Source organism: Bombus vosnesenskii, unplaced genomic scaffold (assembly GCF_011952255.1).
Source record: "Bombus vosnesenskii isolate JDL3184/JDL3185 unplaced genomic scaffold, Bvos_JDL3184-5_v1.1 scf7180000013492, whole genome shotgun sequence".
Classification (NCBI taxonomy): Eukaryota; Metazoa; Arthropoda; class Insecta; order Hymenoptera; family Apidae; genus Bombus; species Bombus vosnesenskii.
Window position 1 is genome coordinate 617,317 of NW_022883081.1, and position 27,958 is coordinate 645,274.

The 27,958-nt window shown below is 39.6% G+C and overlaps 3 protein-coding genes across 3 annotated transcripts; all 3 read right to left on the reverse strand.

Moving 5' to 3' along the window:
* Nucleotides 1–1,089: 1,089 nt before the first annotated feature.
* Nucleotides 1,090–6,936, reverse strand: LOC117238420. Its single transcript, XM_033503300.1, has 4 exons — nucleotides 6,749–6,936; nucleotides 2,352–2,512; nucleotides 1,585–1,692; nucleotides 1,090–1,527 (listed from the first exon to the last, which is right to left on the reverse strand). The coding sequence occupies exons 1-4, from the start codon at nucleotides 6,857–6,859 to the stop codon at nucleotides 1,422–1,424; spliced, it is 486 nt and encodes a 161-aa protein (XP_033359191.1). The 5' UTR covers nucleotides 6,860–6,936; the 3' UTR covers nucleotides 1,090–1,421.
* Nucleotides 6,937–9,608: 2,672 nt separating this feature from the next.
* On the reverse strand, nucleotides 9,609–14,198 carry LOC117238436. The gene is made up of 4 exons (XM_033503331.1): nucleotides 14,025–14,198; nucleotides 10,729–10,931; nucleotides 9,862–9,969; nucleotides 9,609–9,760 (listed from the first exon to the last, which is right to left on the reverse strand). Exons 1-4 carry the CDS (start codon nucleotides 14,178–14,180, stop codon nucleotides 9,616–9,618), a joined length of 612 nt encoding a protein of 203 aa, XP_033359222.1. The 5' UTR covers nucleotides 14,181–14,198; the 3' UTR covers nucleotides 9,609–9,615.
* A 3,215-nt stretch (nucleotides 14,199–17,413) lies between these two features.
* LOC117238439 lies at nucleotides 17,414–21,660 on the reverse strand. The gene is made up of 3 exons (XM_033503335.1): nucleotides 21,489–21,660; nucleotides 19,742–19,858; nucleotides 17,414–17,579 (listed from the first exon to the last, which is right to left on the reverse strand). The coding sequence occupies exons 1-3, from the start codon at nucleotides 21,647–21,649 to the stop codon at nucleotides 17,414–17,416; spliced, it is 444 nt and encodes a 147-aa protein (XP_033359226.1). The 5' UTR covers nucleotides 21,650–21,660.
* Nucleotides 21,661–27,958: the final 6,298 nt, after the last annotated feature.

A 27,958-nucleotide genomic window follows, 5' to 3' on the forward strand; every position in this document is an offset into this window, starting at 1 on the left:
TATCATTAGTTCTTTACAGAAGTTCGTAGATTTGAACCTGGTTATCCCCATTTCGACTATTCTATGTTAAAATACTACATTTCTTCTTATTACTTTATCTTAACAACTTTTCAATATGTTCCAAAGTCGTATTATTCTTCTTATTGCTATAGGTAATCCAAGCAGAAGCCAGGCTCTCCGTATAGAGGCAGATTTCAGCTGAAATTGCGATGACAATCAAAACCACGTTCAGCCAAAACAGACGACGATAGCGCGAAATATAGGCCAGGAACAGAGTAAACGAAACGCGGAGGGGCATGGGCCGCTGGCTCATTGTACTTTTAAATGCGCGCTTATATTAATTCATACTGTCTTCGCTGGGCAGAATGTTGCCCTTCTGAAAAAACTGGATGGCCAACGAGAGTGGCAGAAAGAGAGAAAGAGAGAGAGAGACGGGACAGAGCTCTTTTTCACCGGGGCGACACTTATTTCCTCATTTCGCGGGCCATAGCGGCGGAACGAGCGTCTGTTAATTGCATATGGGAGTTGCGCTCGCGAGCACAACACGCCTAAACCCCATCCCTCGCTGCTGCCTGGCAAGAAAACCGCGCGGCTTTCTAAATTAATGCTTTTCGTTAACGCGTGGTCGCCGGCCCCTGACATGGATGCAATTATAACCTTTCTGTCGAGGAATGCGACCGTCCTTTCACCGTCCTCGAGCTGGAAATCCGTCGAGAAATCGCACGCGAAGGGATGACACTTCTGACTTCCATTTAAGGAATAGGAAAATTACAAGTATCAGTGCGCGATACAACTTGCGACGAGAAAGAAAATTATTTTCTATTGACGTGTTTAAACTTGGTCGAAGTCAGGCAAGTTAGGCGAATCAGCAGTAAGACGATAACGGTAAAGGAAATTAGCTAGTAACATCTAGAGTACAGAATGACAAGTCCAAAACAGGTGAGCGGAATAACTTGGTTGCTTTTAGAGATGGTAAAAGAGCATCAAATAACTACGAAATGAAAGAATGAAAAGCAACCGATTTGTATATCAGTATTGACATACTTACGTCTGATAGTATGTTTATACATATATGTATATATTCGAGTTTAACATTGCAGATTTTAAAACGCGAGTTTCAAACGGAAGAATAAAAAATCTTGCAACAGTTTTCCATCTTGTTCCAAATTCATCTATTTAAATTTGTTTGAACCGAAGTATTTTTATTGATAATAACGATGAATGTGAAAGCCTGAGGGGATACGTCAAGTTGAGTGAATAACAGATTCTGACAAGAATAAGGTTGTTTAAATCCGGATTATTTGATTAATCGAAACGAGACTTAAGGAGAGAGGGATTCGATTGGAGAAACGTCACTTTTAATGTCTTTCCTACAGTTTCATAAGTTCAGCTTTATCTGCGATTTTCGAAAACAGGTAGATTTATTGCTCCATAAAACCGTCAATTCCGATCAACTCGAGGGGGCAACTTCTGACGTGGATGTCACAGTAAAGAGGCTCCATCGACGAGCTATTTGTCGTATATGATCTGAAATTGGTGACGATTAAGTGGCGTTTACGTATAGCAATATTAATATCTGCTTACCCGATCAGCAATTTTAATATCTTTGCGATCACACCATCCCTCTGGCTTACGTATTCCATCGCTTGACAGATATTCTTCAAGAGACACGATCTCCCATCAAATCCATGGCTGCAACGTTCGTGTGCATACTTTAGCATGAATGGTACGATAGAATTGAGCGGTAGACATCCGAGTGATTGAAAAATCGATCGAATAAAGTTCGCTAGGTATTGTAAACTCTGGATCTCCATAGTCAAATAAATAAAAACAGGAAGAACTACAGTCCTTCTGAATAATATTTCTATTTGTTCTATTTATTTGTTTAGGTTTATTTTATATTCGATCAGTAAAAATCTGTCCACAACGCAACATTGCTACAATATATTCTTGTTTGTTCATCTACTCGAATCGATCAATTCTACATTAGTATTCCATACCTGACGATCTGGTATCTCGCAATTTGCCCAGAAGAATCCAGAAAACTTGGATATGAAGAGAATCGAGAGACTGAAACGAAGGATGAAAGTAGCCGAGAAACAAGAAGAAAGAAAAAAGAAGCAAAGAGAGAGTGGCTGCAGAAGCCGAGCGTGCTACGGAATTGGCCGATCCGTGAACTAGGCCAGAAATCGTCGACCGGACAGAAACCCATCCCTTTCGGCTAAACCTTCGTCGTTCCGGGTAGGTAGCGATGCACAGGTCAATTTGCTAGACTATACGACTTGCACGGCAGCAGCCACGGATCAGTACTATCCTCTGCATTATTCAAGGTCTATTAAACTATTTATTACCTCTCGTAGACGAGCTTCGCGGCCTGGTGAACGTCGGAGATGGACCTGCCGATTCTGGTGTCGGCGGACTCACTTGGAAGTTGCCATACTAGCTTAAAACCAGCCGCATGAGCGAATATGGTCGAGTAAGACAACGCCGTGATCTTGTAATTCACCCTGTACTGAAAGCAAAGACCGGTTAATAGTAGCTGCTATTCCCAGGAAGAAAGCTAATGGCTGGCAGACAAGAGCCGATGGAAACGGTCATGGTCACGAGAAACCTTCGCAACTTGATTGTTCGACCCTGATTGCGCTCCACGGTCGATGATACGTGATAGGAATCGAACGACTTGGTGACCGATTCGAGGATTTCCTTGTGGTTTAGATGCGAGGACGTGTGTTACTATCGGCGCATGATCGAAAATCCCAGCCTTGGGATGGGTTAAAATTTCATATTGGAAAGAATAGGTGGTGGTAAAGGGGTGACTTCAAAAATAATCCAATATCATGGCGAAGAACCTACCCGTTTCCAATATCGAGTGGACAAAGTCAAAAAGAAAAAACGGAAAAAAAGGTATGGAAGGAAAAAAGAGCACGTGTGTGTGCACGTATGGTCTGGCTGCAGCTTAAAATTTCAATTTCGAATGGACAATGGCATGTAGAGAGGGTAAACTCGATCGACGTCCGGCATTTTCAGCTTGCTGCGCCTCATCTGAAAGGCAAGGAACAAGCTGGGACAAAGTGACAAGGCAGGTGTTACTGGCTTCGATGTTTCCCGTTAAACTGTATATCGTGCAGATAGTGGTGTAAGCGTCACGGCAGAGTGTTGGCTGAATCTGGCAAGTCGTTTATCAGAGGAACACGATTCTCTGACTCTCTTTCTTTCTTAACCGTGCTATTAGAAACGAAGGTAAGTTTTGTATTTCCTTCTCTTTCCCTTTTTCTTTCTCCCTTTCCTCTCTTCTTTTATTTTTCTTGTTTGAAAAAGATTAATGTCTTCGAGTTACACCAAGCTGAATCCTCGAATCCTTGATCCTTATTTCCAATTCATAAGCTAAGAAATAATAGAATATAACACACGCATTGCATCTCTTTGCGTTGCATAATCCCTCTGGCGAACGTATGAATGTATTCAGGACTGTCGAAAAAAGAAACGATGATAAATTGCGACTATGTATCCTATGACGTACGCTTCCGTTCAATTTTTACGAATACCCTTGAAGTCATCTCAAGACTCTTCCCTCCCTTTTTGCTTCTGTGTTCTGACGTGTCATAATCTCCTTGTCTTGCTACTACTTTCGAGAAAATGCGTTTCTCGAGGCATAAAATTCTCCTCGCTTAATCCGTTAACATACAAGTTTTCCCTCCGTTTATTCTTGAAAATGATTAAATTCTTGTTATAATAATGATGTAATAATAATGATGAAATAATGTTCTTACGTATTAGAAGTACTAAGTACGTGTTTAAGACTATTAACCAAACGATAATAAACTGACTAATGATAAAGATGCCGTGTCATGAAAATAAAAATCTGGAGAAAATATCGTAGATGTTACAAATACGCGTGTCGAATAAATGTTGAATATCGAATAATTGTAGACGGTAAAAAATTGCAAAAATTTCAAATATGTATGTGTGAAAAGATTAAAAGAGTCTAGGCTATCTAAACATCATACAAATCCCGTTTTCTCATCGATTATTCTTTCACACGTATCTGCGATAATTTTATTCAAAAATAATCAATCCCTCGATGAACCAGTGGCAACTTAGAAGGTTTGAAAGAATCCAGGTTGCCCGTTATCGGATAAAGGGCAACGTGATGCTGCACTTTTACACTTTATTATTGCGTTTTGAACGCTGCACTTCGAGTAAGAGAGGAAAGGGACGGAAGAGCCGATGTATCGATTTATGGTCGGTGATCTGGAATTCAGCAGCTGTCTCGTACGTTGCCCAAGTGTATATGGTAGTGCACGTGCAGCGGCAGTATCGACGATACTACGCTTGCACTTGTTCGTAAGTGCACTGGATCATCGCCGGTTGCATAATTCTTCTAACGCGTGTACGCGGAATGGCTTGAAATGCAGCCTAATGGCTACTGCACCTGGTGCATTCCTCTGCATCCCGAAAATCGTAAACAATCACCTACAATCGACTTTGTTCTGCGCACACACACACACACACATACACATACACACACACACACATACATACGTCGTTGATATGTCCAATATCCTCCGCTCGTATATTTGTAGGACTTAACGAACCGAGATTTATCAATATTCTTCATCTCTTTGTTCTTTGAAAACCTTTTTTGTTATAACAGAACTGTTAATCGAAATATTTTTTTATATATGCGTACTGTATTTACACGAATCAAAATTTTATTCTGTCGAAATAGAAGAGAATCAAATATGACGTTGATTAAAAAACGTTCCTTCAGCGTATTTTATTGTACATTATTTAAGGACGTTAATAAAATAGTCGAAATATATATCGTACCTGGCGAAATATAAGCTACGAAAAGATAATAACATATTGCTAGAAAAAAAGTGTTTCTTACCGAGCACTCGAAATTGATATTTTCGGGATAAAAAAGGGAACAAAAATAGAATTTTCCGATCAACCTAACGAAAACCCTTTTTGTTCGCCTCTAAATAGAACAACCTCTATTTTTTTTCAAATAAATAGCAACCATCAAATACGCAAACTCGAATCATAAAAGAACTTGATTTATACCTTCACGTTTTTTAAACGACGAAACAAGGCAGCGTGCTCGCTGGGGTAGAATTCAGTAAACAAGGAAGAAAAATGCTTGAAAGAGCAGCTATTATTCATGGGAATGCAAAGATCAATCTATTTATCGGACCACGTGAAAATTGCATTGGTAGAACAAATTTCTCGGGAGTTTCTATCGTGGCGATCAAGACGATTCGTTCCGCGGTGGACCCGGTGTAAAGATCCAAGCGCCAGGATCTTGGCGAAGCCGTGTCGCCCACTTACAACCAGTAAATTTTCCAGGAAGCAACCGTGACAAGGATAATGTATTCGACTGGCGGGTCTCGCGATACGTTTCAGCTTGATCCACGAATTACACCGGGAGTAACTTCATCGTGCATTAATGCGGTGCATTACAGAGTTGCTCGGGATGGGCTCGTCTCGGAGCGAGGAACGCCTTTTAAGGCGAAAATACGGCGCAACGATCGACTTACATTAGTCGCAGTCCCCTATCCCTGGAACATATGGCGCATAAATTTCTGCCACAGCCGCAATCTACGTGACGTGGCCTGTAAACACGACTGACAGTGTAAAGAGTACCTTTCGACGAACAATTGACAGTCTAATTTCCATACGCATATGGATCGAACGAGAATTTCCATCATTGAGAATGGTGGAAAACTTTGGAAAGAACTTGGTGAGAAATCGCGAGGGATCACTGGTACATTAATCATCGAGTAGAAGAATAATCGTCGAACCGCAATTTACAATCCAGATTCGAATTAGTACGATGTAACTTGGGTAGTTGGTTATGTCAGGATGACCAAAGTTGGCATGTGAATTTATGTATTAGGTTGTCCGAAAAGTGTCTTTCTTTTACAGACGTGTCATTTACAACAACGCATCTTTATATAACATGAAATCTAATCTGTCAAACGTTGTGATTTTAATATAAAATAGTATAATATAGTAATATAGTAATATAAAATAATATAAAACGAAAAATGTTGTGCATCCATTATTTCCTTATAAAACGAAAGAAACTTTTCGGACGAGCTAATACTATTTCTCTACTTGGTATAATAAGTACAGACGATGTAGAGTGGTTGTAAATTATACTCTAAGAGAAGTTAACCATTTTGTAGAGCCAGTTTAAATCTTGAACTGCAAGAATTATTTGCAAATTAAAACATTTCGCTTATGATCTTTTATTAAGCTTATATGGTATCGAGTTTTTGTCATTTCTTGCGTAATAACTGTAAGCAGTGCAAATTGGTTTACGTCATTTTTCTGTATGAAAACCTTTTAATTTAATAATAACTAAGTTCATTCACACGATTACAGAGGTTTGCATATTCGTGGCAATTATCTCTACCATTTCTACAATATTGAAGATATTTAATCCACCGAAACCACATCTTCATCATTGGACCGCGTATGTTTCTACAAATTCACGGCTCTATGAACACAACGAACGAAATCTATCTTTGTTCACCTACTAATTCTAGTTATTGTAGCGAGCATAATACTTTGGATGTTATAATATTAAATTTCTTATAAATACATAAACATCCACAGTCTGCTCGTGACATATCAATTCTTTCCGTTTCAACTATAATCGACGAAAAGACTCAAAAACCATAAAATTTCCATTCGTGACACGATAAAAAAATTAGTATACTTGGCAGACGTCGATACTCACGAAAAAGGAGCTACCTTTCCGAAATGACAGAGATCTGGTGGGTCTGGTCGCGACCACAAGCTCGCCCGCGGTAATGAGGATGAAACAGAGAATGCAGAACAGCAGTCGCATAATCAGTGGATGTCGGGCCCTGGGCCAAGATGTCCTCGCGTACTTCCCGTTGCAGTCTGCTCGGAATATTCCCGCCTGTCTTGGAATCTTCGTCTGATGGAATTGAGTCGCTTCGGTAGACACCGTTCCCCAGGGTTATTGATAACGGTGCTTTGGTCCCCACCAACCATCTTTTCCACTTTTTCGTTCTATTCGCGGAGATATCTTGGCTCCACCTCTCTTGCCAGCGAATCTTATGAAGCTGTTCATTTCGGAGGTCATTGTTTCAGTAGAAGTATTCATGAATATTTAGTTAGTTTTGGGCAAAGAGTTAAGTTATTCATCTTGATATTAAAATGTAGCACGACACAGATCCATCGTGTAGAACAAGTAAGACATTGAATTGCGTAGTGTAACGTTCGGAACATGAATCATACTAGTGTTTCTCCGCTAAATTATTAGACAGTTCGCAACACTAATGGAACTTACATCCTCTTCGCTTTATACAAAACACTCTGCTTGAACGGCGAGATAAATTGATATAGTTGGACAGTCTATGATTTTGTTATTGATCCTTGGAACCTCTTAGCTACGGTTGAATTTTGTACGAGGCTGTTTCTCTTTTGTTACGCCAGAGTTTGACGCGAATTACGCGTAAACGATGCAGCACTGCAATGTGTGACGGATAATGCTGTTCTCTACGCAAGCACATTGGAACGAAGTTTTTGATAATTAAATTATCATTTTTCTTAAAAATATGGCGCATATACTTTAACTTGAATAATTTACTTCAATAATTAATAATACAATTGAGCGTGATGTATTTTAAAGCACGGTACGACACATAGAACCACGTCACAATTTTCACACTCATAACGCGATAGTGTTTTTCAAATCGCTCTTCGTTTTCTATTTTGTAGCGACATTTTGAGGTTGAAGATTCTTAAAAATTAGAAGGATACGGATCGGCATGTTAAAAAGAGCATCTAATAATGGTTTATTTATTTATTATAGCGAAAAGCAACAATTAATATCTGACATATATTCTGTTTGTATATTGTTAACATTGTTATAAAACGTTGCGAGGACAAGAAAAGTGTGAAGCAAGACAAATGAAATAAATCGTTCAATTCAAACGGTGAGCGAATGAGTCAACAGAATGAGCCACTATAGTGGCGCGTCGTAAAATAAGATGACATCCGCAAAAGCCACTATAGTGGCGCACCATATCTGCAAGGTTAAAGATTGAAGGGTCTGTAGAGCAATAGCTATGTATTCAATAGCTAAGCTAATAGCAATAGCTAAGTATTTAGTTTGACAAACGCAGTCTCGTTGAATTTCTGCCAAATGATAATCTTTTATGTAAAATATTGAAAAATCGGTATTTTCGTTCAACTAGACATATACAGATATTTATCAAAGGATACGTTAAAACATATACACGCAGCAAACTGCATATGATCTACAAAAGAAGAAAAAAAGGAGAGTAGTAAAAATATAATTAGTTACAATATCAGAGGTCAGATAGTCTAACGAAACTATTAAATTAGCTATCGTAGATTAAAGTAACTGCGTTTGACCTCTAAAACAACTAACATTGAAATCGCATTAATCTCTGCTCGACAGGACATCATTGTATATCCGAAACAACAGTAAAACTGGAGATTAATGATAAATTATTTTGCACCTATCTCGCTTGCTCGTCTTACAAATGTATTTATGAACCTAATCTCGCAGCTGTATAAAATACAGATTCGTGTTTCCCTCTGTTCCTTTTTCTCCATTTTTCCCTCGCTCGCACTGATTAATCTTTCCTTTAATACGAGGGAAATCCAGGGAATGAAGAACACAGGAAAATGAAAGATTAAAAGGAGAACGGAATGGGAAAGTGTATATCGAGGGAGATCAAAGAGTGTCGTGTTTGATAAACGGGCCTCTACTCCCAGTTGAAATTATTTCACACGCAGCGTCTTTTAATTAACAGGAAATTAGCGATAAAAGTTATACACATGACAATTCGTTTATTTCGTCCGTAATGCGAACCACCACGTCGATGTAACGTATTACGTGTATGTGATCTACTGCAAATAAGAGACAAATGACGTAACGTGTGCACAAGGGGTGTAATTGGACCCAGAAAAAAAGCGGAGGCAGTAAAATGTGTAACGAATGGCTATGTCCAAAAACAAAACGCAATGTACCTTATTGATAAGTATGAAAACACTGATCTGATTGAATCTTCATCTTCTCTATTGCGTAGTTTGAATTGGCAGTAAATATCTTCTCGGTATACGGACATGTTGCATAAACATAACTATAACTATAACATAACTATAACATAACTATAACATATTACATAACTATAACAGTTGGTAACGAATAACTAAGAGATTGAAATGATCCCTTAAGCGTGACGTATGGCGATTGTGCAACTTTGAAATTTCTTTTGTAAATGCTGAGACAGAGACCGGAGGTAGATATCTTCAAATTTTGAATTATTTCGTCGATTATATACTACAAAGCATTAGGGATGACTTTTAATGATTTCGACAGGAATATCGTTGTAGGATCTCGATATTAGAATTGCTGGCTATCCTTTGTGTTTTTATATGCATGTTTAAGTGTGAGTATGTCCTAGTATATGCATTGTAACTTTATAGCATGTTATTTCTCACGTAACTACGATATGCTAAGCAAATTTGTTTATAATTTTTCGTAAGAATTGATAGTAATTAATTCAATAGATAAATAACAGATAATATAAATCTTATTGTTAGTTAATAAATTGAAGATATTCTGTCTAGAATTCCTTGGCCAGCAGGACATGTGGAGTAAATCATCGAGCAATTCTCCTGTCTTCTTCCAGCCATGGCTGCTTCTAAATAGTCATCGTCCATCATCGAAGCGTTTCCATGATCTGGTCTGAAACGAAATGTTTCTATTTAATACGCCAAATTAAAAAAATTCAGTTCCGCAGTTCCGTGTGTTTCAAAATTAGTAGAAAAATTACTAGACAATCTTACGTTAACAATAAATGCAATAATTCGCCAATCAATCCCTCGTCTTTCAACGACGTTGAAGCAGCTTCGCAAATATTCTTCTTTAAGCAAGCTTTCCCATCGATGTGTCGCCTGAAAATGATCGTCGATAATTATTAAGTGGAAGGAAGCATTAAACAACAAACGTATTGCCAAACGTTTCTGTCGTCAACATTTAACGCGATAGCGCGCTTGTGCAAATAAATTTTCGCATTACACGTTAATAGAATACACACTGTCTAAATTGTTCGAGCATCGGAATTGTTTATTTATTAAATCTATTCACGACAATAACATGCATTCATGCGTTTCACCAAATATTTCCAATCAGAAGTGTTGCTGTTGAATTAACTATTAACTATTAGACATCAATTGCTATACGATACAAAGGCGGTGAAATGATTTGTAAGCGTATCGATTCGTTAATTATTCAAAATTATTTCAAATCCGATGAATTATTAATTATTTGTAATCAGAAAGTCGCGTCGTTGTGAATCATCGATTAATCAACTTATTAATTTCACTAAACATTACAAATTACTTATTTATCCGCCGTAAAACTTGGGTAACTCGAAGATTCTACGTACATGATTTGATCATTGATCTACAGCAGCTAATAACGTATTATTTCTAGAGTCAAATTTAATGGTTTACGAATTGAAAAATAAGAATCGAACGACATTTTTGCCCATAAAATTTCTTCCTTCTCTAGAATTATTCTATATATGTCGTCCACTTTTTTTAACACCCTGTGGCAACTTCGCATCTTTCTCAGAACAGAAGTTTGAGGGACCAGGTGGCTTACTTATGAATTGACGTAAATTACATACGTAAATTCACAGAAATACTCACATGTTTAATTCGTGTTGTAAAATGTCGTATACGAAAGTCCTTTCGTTCCAGCTTGCTGTTCGACGTCGTCTTTGTGACGAGGTATGGAAGAAGTTAGTGAAGAAGGTAGCGTTGTCTGGTAACATATATTGGAACTGAAAGTTTTGGCCGTAAACCAAAATCTGGCCTGAGAGCTGCACCGGCACCGCCATGCCCACGACTAGCTTGACAGAAATGCGATAAATATAATACAAGTGTAGGCGTTGGATGCGCGACCAACTTACAGCAGCGACTTTATGATGAATATATTATAACGAAAGTATAATTTTTGAAGAGTAGGTGAGTCGGTCGTAAAACGCCAAGTGTCTATCTTATGGACAGGATCAAACTGGAAAAGTTTGCGAATACCGAAAGCGAAGAGATTACGACAAAGTCCGGTAAGTGAACTCACGGGGCTGTCGCCACGTGATACAACTGGAAGTTTGACAATGCATTATAATAATGCGGATGATTGATAGAATAAAAGACTCGCGTCGCACAGATAATCGCTGGAAGGAGAGCCAAGAGAACAAGAGAAGTCCTTTCACAGTAGTGAAAGATCTTGGATCGTAAATCGTGAGCAGAAACTTTTGCAAATGTAAAGAATTTACACTGTGCAATCGGTGGGAGAGGGAGGGAAAAGTCAAAGAGAAAGTAGATAAGGTCATTTTCCTTTTTCTTGTGTTTAAGAAAAAAAGTAGATCAAGCAACGTAATGAAATGAAAAAGGAAAATGGCCATTTTAACGTTCACGACGAAAAGGAGATGTACTTGCGTCGGTGTATATGTGATTTTTACAAACTTGCACTGGCACAGAAATAAAAACAAGAGGCTGATAGAAAATACAAACTGTGGGTATAAAATAAAGTCGAAGAAAAGAAAAGAGCGGGGACGGGGAAAAATTGCAGCATGTTCGCGGTTTCTTTTTTCGTGGAAAATTTCGCACACCCTAGCGAACCTAGCTGCTCGTATTTCAACTTTCGGAATACTGCTTAACCCTCATTCGTTTCCAAGAAAGATATTACGACGTTGGTGGACTTCCTTTCTCCTTTCTACACTCTTTTCTTTCCCTATTCCTCGTCTCGTTTCTCCATTCCTCATTTTCCATTTTCTCTTCTCCACCACCTTGTATATACGTTCATGTATTACCTCGTGCATATATTTCTCACTGGAATTTCAGTTTGCGTGGACGAACGGAATCGTTTGCTGAAGATCAGCTCGCGCACCTTGTTCATAAACATCATGCCTTGCCAACGGCTCTCCCATTCAGTTCTATCGTCCCATTGAAACGTTGCGTGACACGATCTAAAGCTCGCGACTCATGGAAATGAATGTTAAATAAATTCAGCTGGGTTTTTCAAGCTTGCCCAACGGGCCGTGTACAAAAGCGACTCGACGCGTGCTGAAACTTCGTAATCGTCCTTCTGATAAGATAGCAGGGCTTCGGTCGTCCCAGGCTCGCCAGCCGGGCGAAGACATGCAAGTAATTCAACGTCGCCGCTCTTCTTTCCAGGTCTCTCCACTGTTTCCCTTTTTCTTTCTCATTTTGAAGCTGCGCTTTTGACGCAGTGCAGCTCCGCGTGTTTAGATACATACTGACCCAGAAACGGTGAATTTTATTTCACACCAGTTTCCCGCCTCCTCAAGGCGAACGTCCAAATATTTGCAATAGTCGTTTCTGTTGCTTGAAAAATCTGCTAATCAAACACTTTTGCCCCTGCAACTGTGACGTCTATCAGACGTCGTCGAATCGCCTCCCTTCGAGAAATTCTAACAAATCAGTGTGCAGTGACCTGGACCAGTCAAATATTCTGTTTCAATCTAAAATATAATGTACATGCAAACTGCACACGGTAAGATTCAACTAAAACTGAAATCTAAAGGCACCAGAAAGATCTGTCCTGTATCGATTTTGTCAGAGCTCTGACTCGCCGTTCAACTTCCACTAAGTCTCAGTCCCATTGCCGGAAAGGGTGCGAGTAATCGAGGAAGCCAGGGCAAACAGTCCATCAGAACATTTGCTCGGCCAAGAAGAAGTGAAAACTACAGAAAGAGCTTTCCGATTTAATTAGAAAATTTGAGAGGAGAGACGGTAGATAAGGCCGCAGTTAATTATCAGTGGAATTGAGAATGAGACAGGGAGAGACGTTTCTCTCGTTTTAAAGTTCTCCATCCTCCTCCGCTACTTCCCGCAGGACTAGCACGTCCATACTTAAGTCACGGACGCTAAGACTCGCGTTAAACTTGGCCCGAAATTCGCTTTAGTTTGTATTCCGTTTCCACTGACGATTCCCATTCTATCCACGGGAAACCCCCTCAAGAAACCTATCTAACGACCGACCAATTAATTTGTACCTGACGATCCGACAACCGAGATGTTAATCATGGCATGAAAAATAGCTATCGACCCAGCAAGCTCCAAGCGATCGTTTCTTTCTTCGCGATGTTCTTTTCGCCACAGCCGCGGCATCTTCGCAGAGAGACTCGAAAAAGTGACGAACTTGCCCCATGATCTTGTTCACCTTTCACGATTCGTGAAATAAAGAGGATGGTTTATCGTAATATTTTACTATGCCGTGTCTTTTCGTTCCTTCGATCGAAGCTCGAACGTAAGATTGATTGCTATACTCTTGGTGGAGACCAGATCTTGAGAAAACCGCCAGAGTTATACTCAATTTTAATAGAAAAATACGTATCGTTATTGAAACTCACGTGCACAGTTTCGCATATCCTATATCCTAGATTTGTTTAAATTTAGGAAAAAATATATATGTACGCCTTCGATTAAAAGCATAATACGCGAGCAACATCGTTAAACTCGAGTGAAAAGCAGTTTCCAATGCGCAAGATATACGATCATCCAGCGATATATCTGCAAGCAGAAGGAAGGAAAGTAAAAAGAAACACGAGGCAGGATACGGCCGTCGTGCAACGCGTTGCGTTTTTCACTTGCATCGCTTGTTAAATCTGTCTGTTTCTATTTTGCATAGTTTCCAGATACGGCTGCAACGCATGAATTATTGCTCGGCTATTATTATTACGCGAATCTTACTTAAAATTTAATTGTCAATACATCTCGATTAATTATTCTCGATAAGTGTGTTATGGTTTTGCGTGTAATTCTCGTCGGACGACGTTGAACGCGATAGATTTTATTCAAATTAGCACGAGTTAAACCGTCGAACGAGCAAGCGTGCTTTTACGGAGTAATCCCATCAGCCTCGAAGAAGACGAGATTATTAAGTTTTATCGCTGCCACGTCCAAGTATGGATAAATACCTTGAAAGTGCCACCAAAAGGATAAACAAGAGGTGGAGGATACAACGCTTGTCTCTTCTCTCGAGATTGCTCGTCGTCGCTGCACTGAATTTGCCTCATTGTCGCAAGCAGCAACAAAGACAGCTTCCAGTCCACGTTCATCCAAATAAATATCATCGTTATTTCTTTTGCGTCTCGTCTAGAAGCTTTGACAAAACAGAAGATTAGTTGTGGATTTGATCAATCTCGCGCATATTCTCATCCGTTCAAATCACGCTTACCTTTCGCCACGTCGAATCCTTCGAAGTATACATTTTACTCACCTGGAAAGATGAAAGAACCAGCTATTCGAATCTCGAAAGCAATTTCGTTGCTCCAGGCGAAACACAAAGCCATGCAACTAGTACGAAACTCGCAACCTCGAAGCTTGTCGAGTCGTCAGGTTGCTCCAAGTTCCAACTCCTCCACGAAATTAACGTGTCATCTGTCAACTCGGGGCATAGTTGCGCTGGAAGGTTCCGCGGCCGACTGTAGTCAGTCGAAAGAGCTAATTTTCCATCCTCGATAGACGACCGTCTCGGCCCTTCCTTTCCTCTTCGTCTTCTTAACTCATCCAGCTTCCCGTTTTGTTATTGGTCCTCGATTCGTTAACACGTTCAATGCGGTAGACGTAAACGTACGCGTCATCGGAATTTTCTATTTTCTTTGCGATGAGGCGAAAAATGTAGAAAAATCGATTGCCGCCATTAAGAACCCCGTTCGATTTTGTATGCCGCGTCGAATGTGTTAATGAAAAAGGGAAACAACACGATTTTTTCAGCAGTCCTCGGGTCGTTCAAGTTTCAACCGGTTCGATACGACGATCTTGAAATTACAGCTAAAAAAGAAGATGTAGACGGGTGAATGTCCTGAGTCAAACGAGTAGAATTGCAACTTGTAAATAAGTAAATGGCAGAAGAGAAGTTTGCGCGAGAAGATCGCGAGGCCGAAACTTCCGCTTCCGGGATAACAAAGGAACTGAAATGTATAAACAAAAGGTGCAGACGAGGAGTATTTTCCAGACGGCAACATGCTGCCGGATATACTACTCGTGAACTGTAGAACTGTCGGGAAAGTTGCCACATCCAGGACCGCTATCGTTGAAATTTCTAGCTTCTCAAGATCTTAAGAAGTTTCGGAAGAAGGAGTATCTTTCAACGACGACGTGTTCCAACGGTGAACGGATTGTTGCAATAAAAAAACACTTGTTTGCTGATCTTTATTAATATCGGCGATTGCTCAGAATCGCAGGGTAAGAAGTTGACACGTTAATCTTGGTTATCGAGGAATTTCTCGGTTCCAAAGTCGGCTAAAATATCCGTGGAACATTTCTCGAAAGGCTAGCATAAACTATCGTAGTTTCGAGAGCTTTGCAAGATACACGATTTCACGAGACTCGAAGAAACATCGTGGAAACACAAACGTGGAACACAAGCAACGAATGGTTCGGTAAAGGGACGTTGGTAGAGTAATAAAATAGGACGCGACAGAAAATGGTGACAAACAGCCGCGCGAATAAGGAGAAATAGAGGTGGACAGAGAAACGGAGGTTCGCGTGGAAAGGAGAATCGTTTCGTCGGTCTTATATCTCGTTTCCGGTCATTTTACAGCGAGCCTCAACAGCGAAATTTACTTAGGACTTTTGCCCATTTGTCGTTCTACGACACTTTGCTGCGTTTCGGCTTTGATCGCCGACTGAAATATCGTAAAAGTCGACCAGCATTACCGATCATTCTAATTCGAAGCTCAAACAACGTCATTCTATTTTGCAAGACGAATCGATTCCGTCGATCTTCATTACCATTCCCAATATCATGGCATTTACGTTTTTGTTATGTTTAATTATTACATTGTAGCAGAAGAACGTTTCCATGCTGTCAATTATTTACTTTGTGCAATAACAAGATCAGATGTTCTACTAAATTTTCACTGAGACAGGAAGTAATAGCTGCATCGCTCTAGTTCCAAGTTTATTTGTAATTAATAGCTGCCACTGCATAAGATTTACATAAACTTTTGAAATGTACTTAGAGAACACTCGATCGCTCTAAAATCCCAAAAATAAACAGCCCCGCTGGCTCATTTGACTCGGGTATCTCCGGACGATCAATTTTGTAAATATTAATATTAACCCTTTACACTCGAGAACTTTTTCGATCGACCATAGCAGCTACTCCGAATGATTTAGCGTATACGTGACGCGTGTCTTACAACTAGCGGAAAATGATTTTATGTACAAATTAACTTACAAAAACATTATATTCTGATAATTTATCTATATTTACATCTTTGAAAATATGATTTTGTAATATTAATTTCTGTATTTTTTTTATGATAATTTATAAAGCATTCGCCAAGATGTATTCTTGAATATAATTGATCTCATTTTTCAACAGCTCAAAATCGAGTTTACCTTCATTTGAGCTAATTTCACTTCCGAAAATCATTTTGTTTAGGGTTTCTAAACTATAATACTTTTGCCATGATCGTCGAATCCGAACTAACGTTGCAGACGTTGTTAGAACCATAGTTTCGCAGGGATATGAAATTAAATATTTATATTAACAAAGAACACAAAAAGCTAAGGAACCAATTTACGAACCAATATTGTACTCTCATCAATTGGAGATGTCGAAATCTGGCATAAACACGGACTGTCGGTTCTCGCTCGCTATTGGAGTTGCAGCACGGAACGCCGTGGTGACTGAGAGTCACCTCTCGAATGCAAAGGTTTAAGCATTATTTTTATCAATATCTACTATTTGTACATGTATGGAAACAAAATTGGGCCAAAATTAGATTAAAGAGATTATTTTGACAAGTATATTTTACACATCTGTGATAGTTTAGAAGTAGCCAAGTAGCTTGTACGTAGACGGTGGAGTATAGCAGGTTGATCGATGCTGTGAAAAAAATCCTGGCAATTTCTGGAAATTACACGAAGCAACGGTGAGAAAGGCAGCGCAGATCTGGAACGCTACAATTATAAGAAGTGCCTTTATTATGAATTGTACGGCGGAAAGAGGATGGCGATGAAACATAAAGCTTTTTAGAGCAACGTTGCTGCTCCGACAACGAAATTTACTTAGCACTGTTTCTCCGTCGCCATCCTTCTCGCCGTCAAAACTTCACTATAATAAATTCTTTTACGACGAAGTCACTGCATCGAATACCTTCTCGAACGGCCGGAAAGATATAGAAATATTACTCTTCGAACGATCGATTTTCTCGTCACACAAAGACGTTTTTTCGTGTAAAAAAATTCAACAAATAGCCGGCAAACGTCGAAAACGTTCGAGACGATAAACGATACACGAGCAATCGAGCCACGAAATCAACGCGGCTCAAGGTGCTGTCCAAAAAAACCCACCCTAAGGAAATGCGATCTCCGTGAACGTTTCGAGAGGTGACTCGATGCAATCGGGATAGGCCAAGATGCAGTCGCCTCCGGATCTTCCTTGTCGTTCCGCTTCCCTGTACAGTTGGTCGACGCTCTGGTGATTGGAATTAGCAGTCCCTGCCACGTCTTCGCTCGGCCTGATTCAGAAATTCTCTTCAACGCGTTTCTCACGAGGCACGCGTTAAGGTAGAACCAATCGCGGATCGATCTCTCTTTTAACCCCGAATACACATGTTACGTAATATTCCCCTAACTCAAACGTTGGAAAACTTTTTATCGCATTTTCTCCCGTGTTCTTCGATTGACAATCGAAGATATAATTCGCGACAAATAAGAGCCTCGTTAGTTGTAGAAATTATTAGGTTGTCCGAAAAGTTTCTTTCATTTCATAAGGTGATAATAAATGAACAACAATTTCTGTTTTATATTATTTTATTGGATTAAGTATGATCCATTTCATTCTATTTCTATTATTATATTCGTGCATAATTCAATAAACTAATATAAAACAAGAAAACATCATGCGTCTATTATTTGCTTATAAAACGAAAGAAACTTTTCGGACAACCTAATATTACGAACGTCTGTGTTTCAGGATTAAATGCTTGTTTTTAACACGATGCAATGGACATCTTCCTAATCTTTCGACCGGACCTGTAGATATATCTAAACAGGATACTTGGAATGTTTGAGTATTCCCAACTACCGTGAATATTTTGGCTGTCTACACGAGGATTAAAAAAAGCGACGTTCAAGAAAGAGAAAAGTAAAAGTGTGGACGATCGATCGAAGGAAACTGCAACTGTTTGAATGGTAAATAGCAGCAGCCAGTCGTATTATTGACATTCGACGCGCGTTACCCGGCGATTGTTCCACGGCTGCAGGATTACGTCGGAAGGAATTTCCCAGTGACGTGTGTACACATTCGAGGCACCGCACAAAGGGAAAACCTACGCGAAACACCTTCCATTAGAAGCTTAATGCACGCGCCTAATTTCGACGCAATTAGAGCCCGCTCACTGGTTCGGTTGCAATTTCCTTCGAGTACGCCCGGCCGCGTACGGAATGGCAAATTCCTGACCAGTCCTCCATCCACCCGAACCGATCGCTCGACCAGTGGTTCGACTCGCCCAACTATCTATCGTTAATTCGATCTCTCTTATGCTGCCTTTATGCGTACCGTTGAAATTTTCAACTTGTCGATGGCGTAAAGGTACTGTTTCGATATTCGTCGATCTTTTTCCATGAAATTGCGATCAGCTGTGGAATTAGCAAGTGACCCGTAGCTTTCGAACGGAAGTGTCTAATCTACAGATTGGAAGAGTACAAATCTCTCGCCCGTGTATAATCCCGTATAAGCCACCTTTGCTTATCGTAAGGTTATTAACGCATTTTCTTTTTTGTTGTTGTTATTGTCAGTTATTGTTTACCTGGAATCGTCCCGAGATAATTGCGCCACTTTTTCTGCTTTTATAAAGTACAGTATATAATAAAATACATCAATTTAGTAGTATTAAAATGAATTAAAAAGTGACACTATCAATTATGACTAAATAAAGTTATAATCGAACGATACCACATTGTAAAAAAATATTAAAATGCATTATGAATTTTTAATTTCACGTTCAAGTCGTGTTATATATCTTTAGTCATCTTTAGTGTTTTCAATTTTACCTATATTTTTGTATACTTTTAATTTGATGTTTTAAATATATAAACAATATACATATAAACATATAAACAATATGTGAAATCGTTAAACGAAACTATTACCGCGAAATATAATTGACCACTTAAATAATTTTTAGACTTCTTTGTTTTTTAAGTACTGAATATTAGTCGTCGATATTTGGAAAAATGCGTGGTGGACAGCGTACAGGTCGGCCCGTTCGAGGGCGGTTAAAAGATAACAAACATTCGGCGATTTTAATTGTATGTCCAGAGACTATAAGTGAGAAGTTACGAAACGTTCGATTTTCTGTTAGCTTGTGAATAAAGGAGAATATAGCCGCGGTATTTAAATACGTCGATTAGAAAGAACGTACTGTAAAGTAATTAAACGATGCCCGTACCCGATGCAACATGGATTTACTGCATTATCTTAGTCTATTCGTGCTTCGTTACGTGACACCGTTGTTCCCGTTTCGTGGAAAGCGGCCAGGACAGCCATTAGGGACTTCCAACGGAATTCATTAACCGGCAGCTCCTCAAGAAATGAATTTTGTTTCGAAAAGTAGCAGGAGCCGACGGTGTTCTCCCGTGCCACGAGTCAAAGCGCGATTCATCGCAACGAACTTACGTTAAAATTAAGTGGATCACCTCCTCGAGAACGTCTTGACGTGTCCTGCCAAATGGTGTCTCCGCGAGCTCGCAAATGGTCCTCAAAAGACACTCCCTACCGTCCTGCCAGCCGTGCCTTCAACACAGAATACATTCCATTTTAATTTCTACCCCTTTTTGGTGCGCCGTGCTTCTGTCTCGTATTTATTTCCCCTTCTCCCTCCATTTCTCGCGTATTCCCCTACGTTTTTTTTCTCTCTGTCGCTTCTTGCCTTTTTTCTTCCTTTTCTGTAATTTGACCGCCGCGTAGAAGTAATTTTATTAGGAAGTCGCACGGTGGCGAGCCCCTCGGCAAACCGTGCTGCCGCCAGATGATATTGGTTTTATAAAACGGTAAAAGGGAATTCTTAAACGTGTGCCGTACTTCTTCGCCCCGTTTCTAGCCGAGAAATTCATTATCCTGCTCCTTTTCCTAGCTGTCGTTCGACGGCTTGCCTCGAATGAAATTATGTTACCGTGCCGGAGAAGGATGTAAATTTCGGATTAGTTTAAGCGTTCGCCGCGCGTTACGCGTTAAACATTCATTCTCCAAGAGTTTCACGTTTGCGAATTTCACGATTTTCCAGAGGCTGTAAAAAACGAAAGACAGGATCGAAATGGTAATTAATGGCGTTGTTTCTACCTCCAGTTTCCAAACAATCGACGATGAACTGTTTGGTCAGACTGACCAGGATGCTGGATGAATGTTCGTGAAAGAAGGACGACGAGCAATTCACTCTATTGAGCCAGCTAACGATCCATTTCACGCGGCATCGCGTCTCCTTGTCAGCTTCGACAAGTTTCGATCAGTCCCGACACTTTCTTAACTTTCACACCGTCTTTCCAAAGCAAGATAGTTCGCTTGTTACCTGCGCTTCAGGTCTCTCTGCCAAGACAAAGTAATTGCCTTACGTCCCAATTAATTTATGTTCCAGTTCCCATCTTTACCTTACCCTCTCTCCGGTCTTTTGATCTTAGTTTCCTGATACTTGCTCACACCCTTCATGAAAATCTTTTTCATCTACCACAAGTAATCCTTATTACGTAGATTACTAATTTTCCATCAACCATCGTTAATAACTTTCCCCCAAACCATCTCGTACGAACTTCACCTACAAAACTGATCGATTTGTCGTGAAATAATTCGTGCGATTATTAATGTACACTTAAACAACCTGAAGGAAGGATATAGGTTCGTGTACCTGTAACTGTTTTTCGTCGCTATAAAGCAGCAACTGATCTTTATCGTTATATCCATCGAGTTACTGAAGAACGTATAACAAAATGATAACTGGCGTAGTAAAACTGACTGGCGAATATCAAGCACATACGATGAAGCCTCGTTTTCCGTTTCTGGCGCATAATCACCTACCCATTGTACGCGTTATCGGTGACAAACACGAATGTGGCGACGTCACGGTTCAATGATCGTCGACTAGAAAATAGAATTTCATTAATCGTCCACGGCAACTATCTGCACCAATTCCGATGTTGAGTTAATTATAAATTTATTCGTTCGATTCTAGCGTGTTTACCGATTCATCGGGCAATTTTGAACGGTAATACGGCCCACTTATTCTTCTTCCAATTCGTTGTTGGTCATTGTTCCATGACTCTAAACGACTCGAATCGGCTCGCGCTGAATTTCACCCGTTTCATGGCTCCCCTTCGTGGCGGCTTCGATTTTCCCCCACAGCGCAGAATATGGAAATTCGCGGAATACTCACCGATTCAATAAATTTTCGATAGCCGCGTAAGTGTCCTGCAGATTCAGATCCCTCGACTGCCTGGCCGGTATTATTGTAGGCTCGAGTTCTGACAAGTTCGACGGAAGTTTATAATTGAATTGGAATGCGGACGAGAATACCACGCTACCTCTCTTGTTCATGGAAATCGGAACCGAGACGCCGGTCGTGAACTGGAAAATAGAACGGGGGGAAAAACGTTAGATGTAGAAGGTACGATCGGTTCTCGCGAGATTTTCATAGAGGTTAAAGAAGTAAGTCAAAGAAATTCCAAAATATTTATTTCATCCAGTCTATGATATTTAAAAGACCATAAAGAGTTGAAGAAAAAAAGAGGAATGGATTCATAACTATTGAGGTTGAGGTAGACTGATTGAAGAACAAGTGGATGAATTTGTAATAGAAAAGTATATTGAAATAATTAAAGGTATAAGTATAAGCATAATGTATAAGTATATGCTGATTCAGACCCTTACTCTCTTAATGTTACTAGACAATGGAATGATAGGGAACATGTTCATATATTTGTAACAAAAGGACATTACCAAAAAGGTTAAGCTTATAGCTTTGACTAGAAGCTACAGGGAACATAAATAGAGATCTGTTTATTAGTTGCTTTGTTCCTAGACCTTGCAACCCAAAACATAATGTTTACTCAGAGGTACAATAATATGCACCGCTCCTTATTTAGAATATTTCTGCGTAATAGCAGTCTGCAGGTCACGGATATACATAAATAAAGATGTAGAATTTTTTTTGAAGTAGTTACTTCAACAATAACTACATGTATGGCAAAGTAACAAAACTACACGCGTCAGATTCCAATTTCGAAGTAGGTAAATCTTGCTCGATTCTTCGTCAATTCGCCGATGCAACCGTCAAGTACGCTTTCCATAAGAAGTGCGTCCTCTGAAAAGAAAGCATCCAGAAGGGCTACTTTCCTAAGAGTGAGGAAATGTTTTATTTATTCCCTCGATTATAACGTTTTATATGCGTGCAGTAGATATATCAATACTTAGGAGCGAGACTGTATACGTACACTATTTTTTGTCAGAAAAATTAAAAGAAGAATTTCCTTTATCTGGACTAATAAATTCGTCCTTCGAAATATTTTCAAGAAACTAATCATCTGTCAAATAATCAATGAAATAATATACTATAATCAGTCAATCGTAAACCTGTCAAGATGATCATCAAAGAGGCATACGAGCAAATAAAAAGGGAATTATATAAATTATATAAAGGAAAGAAAACTATATCGAACATTTAATAATAGCAGTTTATCAAATACGAAATGGCTGTGTTGCACAATTAAAAAACGATATTTGACTTCGAGACTTGTCTCGGTGTCTGCCGCCTGACTTTCAATTCGTTCGTTTTTAAAAGCAGCCCGGTACAGTTTCAACTGTAAAACTACAAATACGCCTTTGAGCTATTTTTTCGAGAGATTGCTTATTCAAACTTCCCGTAAAAACCTCGTATTAAGGACGAGTGACCACGAGTTTCCACGTTAGTCCTCTCATCGACAAGCGAAGAATCCATCTTACTCGGAAAACATTAAGATTTCAATGCAAACAAAGGCGTAAGCTAATTAGGGGAAAACTCGCGAAAGAGTACTCATTATCCTGGGATTTAAGTAAATTATTCTGGGGTTTAATAAATTTCGCGGGCTGTCTAAATAGGATTGGCAAACAAAAGCAAATTGTCTACCCGGAGAAACTTACCGCTATAAAACCTTATTCAGACTCGTCGAGCTACTGGAACCCAAGCGACTTAAACGTAAGTACGTACCGTTCACTTAATTAACTTTTCTTTAAACTTCGTATTCAGTCATATTTTCTATATATATATGTAGAAATCTATTGGTAGTTCATCGAGTATATCAACAACAGATGACAACAAGTACAACATAAGCAACTCCCGACCCATCGATATTCGCTCAGAACCTGTTACTTCACTTACGTTGATATGTATATCCTTTCAAGTTTCTACACTTGTCTTCATTAGTCAAATCACTTGCAATTTGAAGGACTTTGCTAATGTAATTCTGTGATATCACTTCACTTGAACTATATCTCCAATTTTCAAGTGAAATTCATTTCAAGGAAATAACAGTTGCTAGGTAACGCAATCTGTTATTTTCAGTTCAGTATTCGCTGATATCGTTGGTATCGGCTTTCTAAAGCTAGACGACTTTTACTGAGTTTTATATTCAATTATATATATGGAAAGCTATTATACATGATAGATAAATCATTTGTTGAATATGCTAATCGTAAACGATGGATAACTATAGAGTGATCATGCAACTCAAACGATTTTCAATCATTCAATGATTCACTGAGAACTGTCTGGATTTTCAATTACACACACAACACATATCGTAGCCACACGCAGCCAAAAATACGTAAAGTTACCTGGAACAATGACCTCGCAGGAAAGAGAAGGATACTCTCGCTTCTGCAGATAAAGAAACATATCATCGCAGTTTGGAACAGAAATAAACGGAACATGTTAATTCGAAAACACTTGCAGAAGCACTGAAATCAGTAGTTTTGAATCACTGGTGAACGAACTAACGTCGAATGGGACTACCGCTCGGCCATGCGACGACGAGTTTATGGCAACGTGATAATGAACACTGGAATTTGCTATGGAGGACAGGTGGGCCACTATTTGCGTTCAACGAACGTTCACGATACGTGATTATGGCTCGGAAAAAAATTGCCTCCAATGCCGCCACGGGCGAATTATTGGTCAGTTTTTGGAAAATTGAACGACGTCGATGCTTGTTTCAAAAACACGAAATCACGCTTGCCGAAATTGGCGACCACGTCGATAAGGATTCACGACGAAATGAAAATTCGACTAGAATATCAGTCGCCAATAAAATCGCGTTTGAATATTTCGAAATTTTCTTTGCGTGAGAAAATTGTATTTTCGTTTAAACACGTCCCTTCGACTAACAACGTTCGTTCGCCGATGCAACTAGCCGTATGGGAGGAAACGAACAAAATTTCTCTGAATCGTTTCAAGCGTCGACGATCGCGTCGAATCGTAAAGGGCTAACCAACACAAACGCGTTTCATCAGAGTATTCAACCGGCTGCTTGGAAAACCGACGCGCGATTCATCGGCATATCAGCTTAACCCCTGCCAGCGATAGCGTTGTAAATCCAATAATTGCCCGGCCCTGGCCGTTAAGCAGCTTTAATTAATTCCGTTTCCAACGTGGCACGATTAACGACCAAAGTTGAATTAAAATCTCATCGCAGGATACGCGATTCGAGCCTCTGCCACCCCTTTGCCTCAAACCAGATTCTTTCCTGTCAAATTATGCATCCAATCTTTTTCATCGTTTGCTATTTCTACGCTTGATCTAAAAATATAACGTTTAAAAGACGTGAAATATCGTAAACCGAGGGAATATCGACAGGCTTTCGTAACACTTTTGCCGCATATCATATCAAATTAGAATATATACATCTGTTTTTAATATTATAACGTTATAACTCTGGTTGTTCCTCTATGAGTATAAAAATGAATAAAATTGTTGCCGGTAGCTCATTGTTTACCGTTGTCTTTCCCCTTTCCACTTCTTTACTGCTCGTTTTCCAGCACTACGGAAAAACGGGAAATGCGAGGAGAAACGTAAGGTGCCGTTTCTTGGACATTCGCAGCCAGTCTTTTGCACAAAATGTATTTCGTGGAAGCAAGTCAAAAGTATAACATAACACACGTTCCCGGCGAAAGAGAAACGACAAGAGACCAATGTTCGTTCCTCAAGCTAGTATTCTATTTTATCCTCGCTCCTTCGATTTCCTATTCGACTATCGCCACGCAATGTTTGTTCATTTACCTTCTAAGCGAATTCCGTGTTAACAAATAAGGAATTATTTTCTTTAGGAATCTACTTTAGTAGGGATATCCTTCTAAATGCAACTCACGATTAAAAATTAAATAAATAAATAATGACTACATTCTGTCTTGTTATTTCTCTATCGTGACGTCTCTTTATCAAGTGAACTAATCGAACAGCTTGCAATTTGTCAAATTTACTCATAAAACTTGTTTGTCTCTTACCGAACTCGTTACTGTCACGCAACGATATTTACAGCTAGCAATTCGTAACCTGTAACATTTAAAATTTGGCTAATTATACTAATAATAACAAATATTTAAAAACTAATAATATCAGTTCTATTGTGCAAGACATCCCAGGTATTGAAATGCCTGTAGATAATAGTACACTTTATTTACCACCTCGACTTCTTCGTTATTATCGCGGATAGAAAATTTCCTCGCAGGCAAAACAGCGAGAGCAAGTGCAAGGAACGCGATGTAACGTCGGAGAAAGGGTGAAACGAATCGCTTTCATCGTTCGTTTAACAGAGAATAACGATATTTCGATCAACTAGGAGCAGCCCCGATGAAATTAAACGCGGCAGGGTTGCTGGGCGAATTTCAATTTGCCTTTCGTATTTCCGTGGAATCGAGCGTGACCGTTTCAAACGACGCGTGCAATTGGTGTCAGGCCGCGAGTGGGAACAAAAATGAAGAGGGAAAAAAGAAAGGCACAGAGACGGAAATAAACAATGACGGGAGGCGCGACGAGAGACGGAGATAGAAAAGCAAAGGAAAAGAAAGAGAAGTACCAGGATTTTTTTAGGGAAGGTTCATTTCCAGCAAAATCGATAGCGTAAAACCTCTGGCAATCGCCGCGTTTTTTTGAAAAGCACGCATCTTGCGAGCCTCTTTTCCCAGCACTGCAAATTCGTTCTGGCTTCGACGCCTTATTTTACGGTCACGTGGCTCGTAAAGAACCGTAACGACCGGGGGCAATAAAAGCGATAGCTTATGACGGAAATAATACGTCGATGTCAGGGAAAATGGTAAAAACGACGACATTTGTCTTCATTTCATGGTGGCGCGCTTGTTTGCTCGTCCCTTTCAATTACATCTGTTCCACAGGGATGCGAAGGAATTGCTGGTTTCCTAGCTATGTACTACACACCGCGATCGTTCTTTGTTAATTTTAATTTTGTGAAAGAAAATAAAGGACAAGATCTAGAAAAAGAGATAAGAAAAGAGACGTTCTTTCCGTGGTTTTCTCTGCTTGCAAAAAATGCAAATACCGGCATGGAAAACCGGAATTCTCCCAGGACGGTAATTTGAGGCAAGCGAGCAGACATTTTCGAAGGTTCTTGGATTCTAGAACGCATTGCGACATGATCCGATTATGCTGCGCTCTACGGACGAGATTCGTTCACGGTCCTGCAAATTACGATAGCTTGCTACCTGAAAGTCCATTTCGTTCAATCGAAAAATACCTATAGCGTGATGTTTGTTAAACATTCTTTATCACGAAGAAATAAGCATAGTGGAAAAGAAAGTGAGGATCTATAGCATATTGCCTTGATCCTAAATAACGATGTCTCGAGACAGTCTGAAAGTTCGCAAGATAAATTACTACGGCCCCACACATAAAATTCAGCCTACGAAAGGCAGGAACGAACGTCTGGCAAAACAGATTTCAACGGGACGAAAATTTATAATGGCTGGACCGATAAAATAGCGCGGGTTATCCGGCCAAAGGTGCCATCACCTACCGAGAAGCACGTTCCTTCTCATTCCGCGTGATCTACGAATTAGATTTGACTGGAATAATAAAAGGAATCGAGAAAAGAAGAAGGGGAGCGTATCTTTGCACGAAGCAGAGAGATATCTCGCTGCCTGACGGAGAATCGAAAACGTCCTCCGCGAAGGCTTAACTGTTTTTTCCTTCTTTGCCCTTTCGCTCTTCCGTCGTTACATTCCACCGTTGTACCGAAGAGCTGGAATGAAAATACTACAGAAGAAGCACGTTTCGCGGAATCGTTCGCACTATCGTGGCTTCGAACCAGATCGGAATGGTAATGGAGAAAGTCGCCTGTCGAAATTTCGACTGATTTTCAATTGTTTCTCGTCGTCTATCAATTTAACGACCTAATTCGTGAAAAGAATTGTAGGATCCGTAACAAACACCAACCGTGTCCACATTTGTCGTTTTCCAGCCACGTGAAATACAGAGGAACAATATGGCATTTTTAATTTCTATTCGATATATCTCGATCTTTTTAACAAAATATTTATACAATTACACATTTATCGTAAGCTATAGCCACATATATTGGGAGAACTGGTAGAGGAACTCTAGTTAATTAAATTATCAAGTTATAAAATCAGAATAAGGTTATGTTTCTAGACTGTTCGACGATAAATTAGAACATGGATCAATTTTCATAATACTAATTCCATCGTGTGTTCTAGATGTCCGTTCCGATTACTAAAATACGTTGTTATCTAGAAATGAAAAATTGACCAGGATTGTCCTTGTTATTAGCCCCTCGATTAATCATGCACTGGATCCTTACAAACGTGTGATAAAATGGCGCTGCAAACGATGAATAGGTG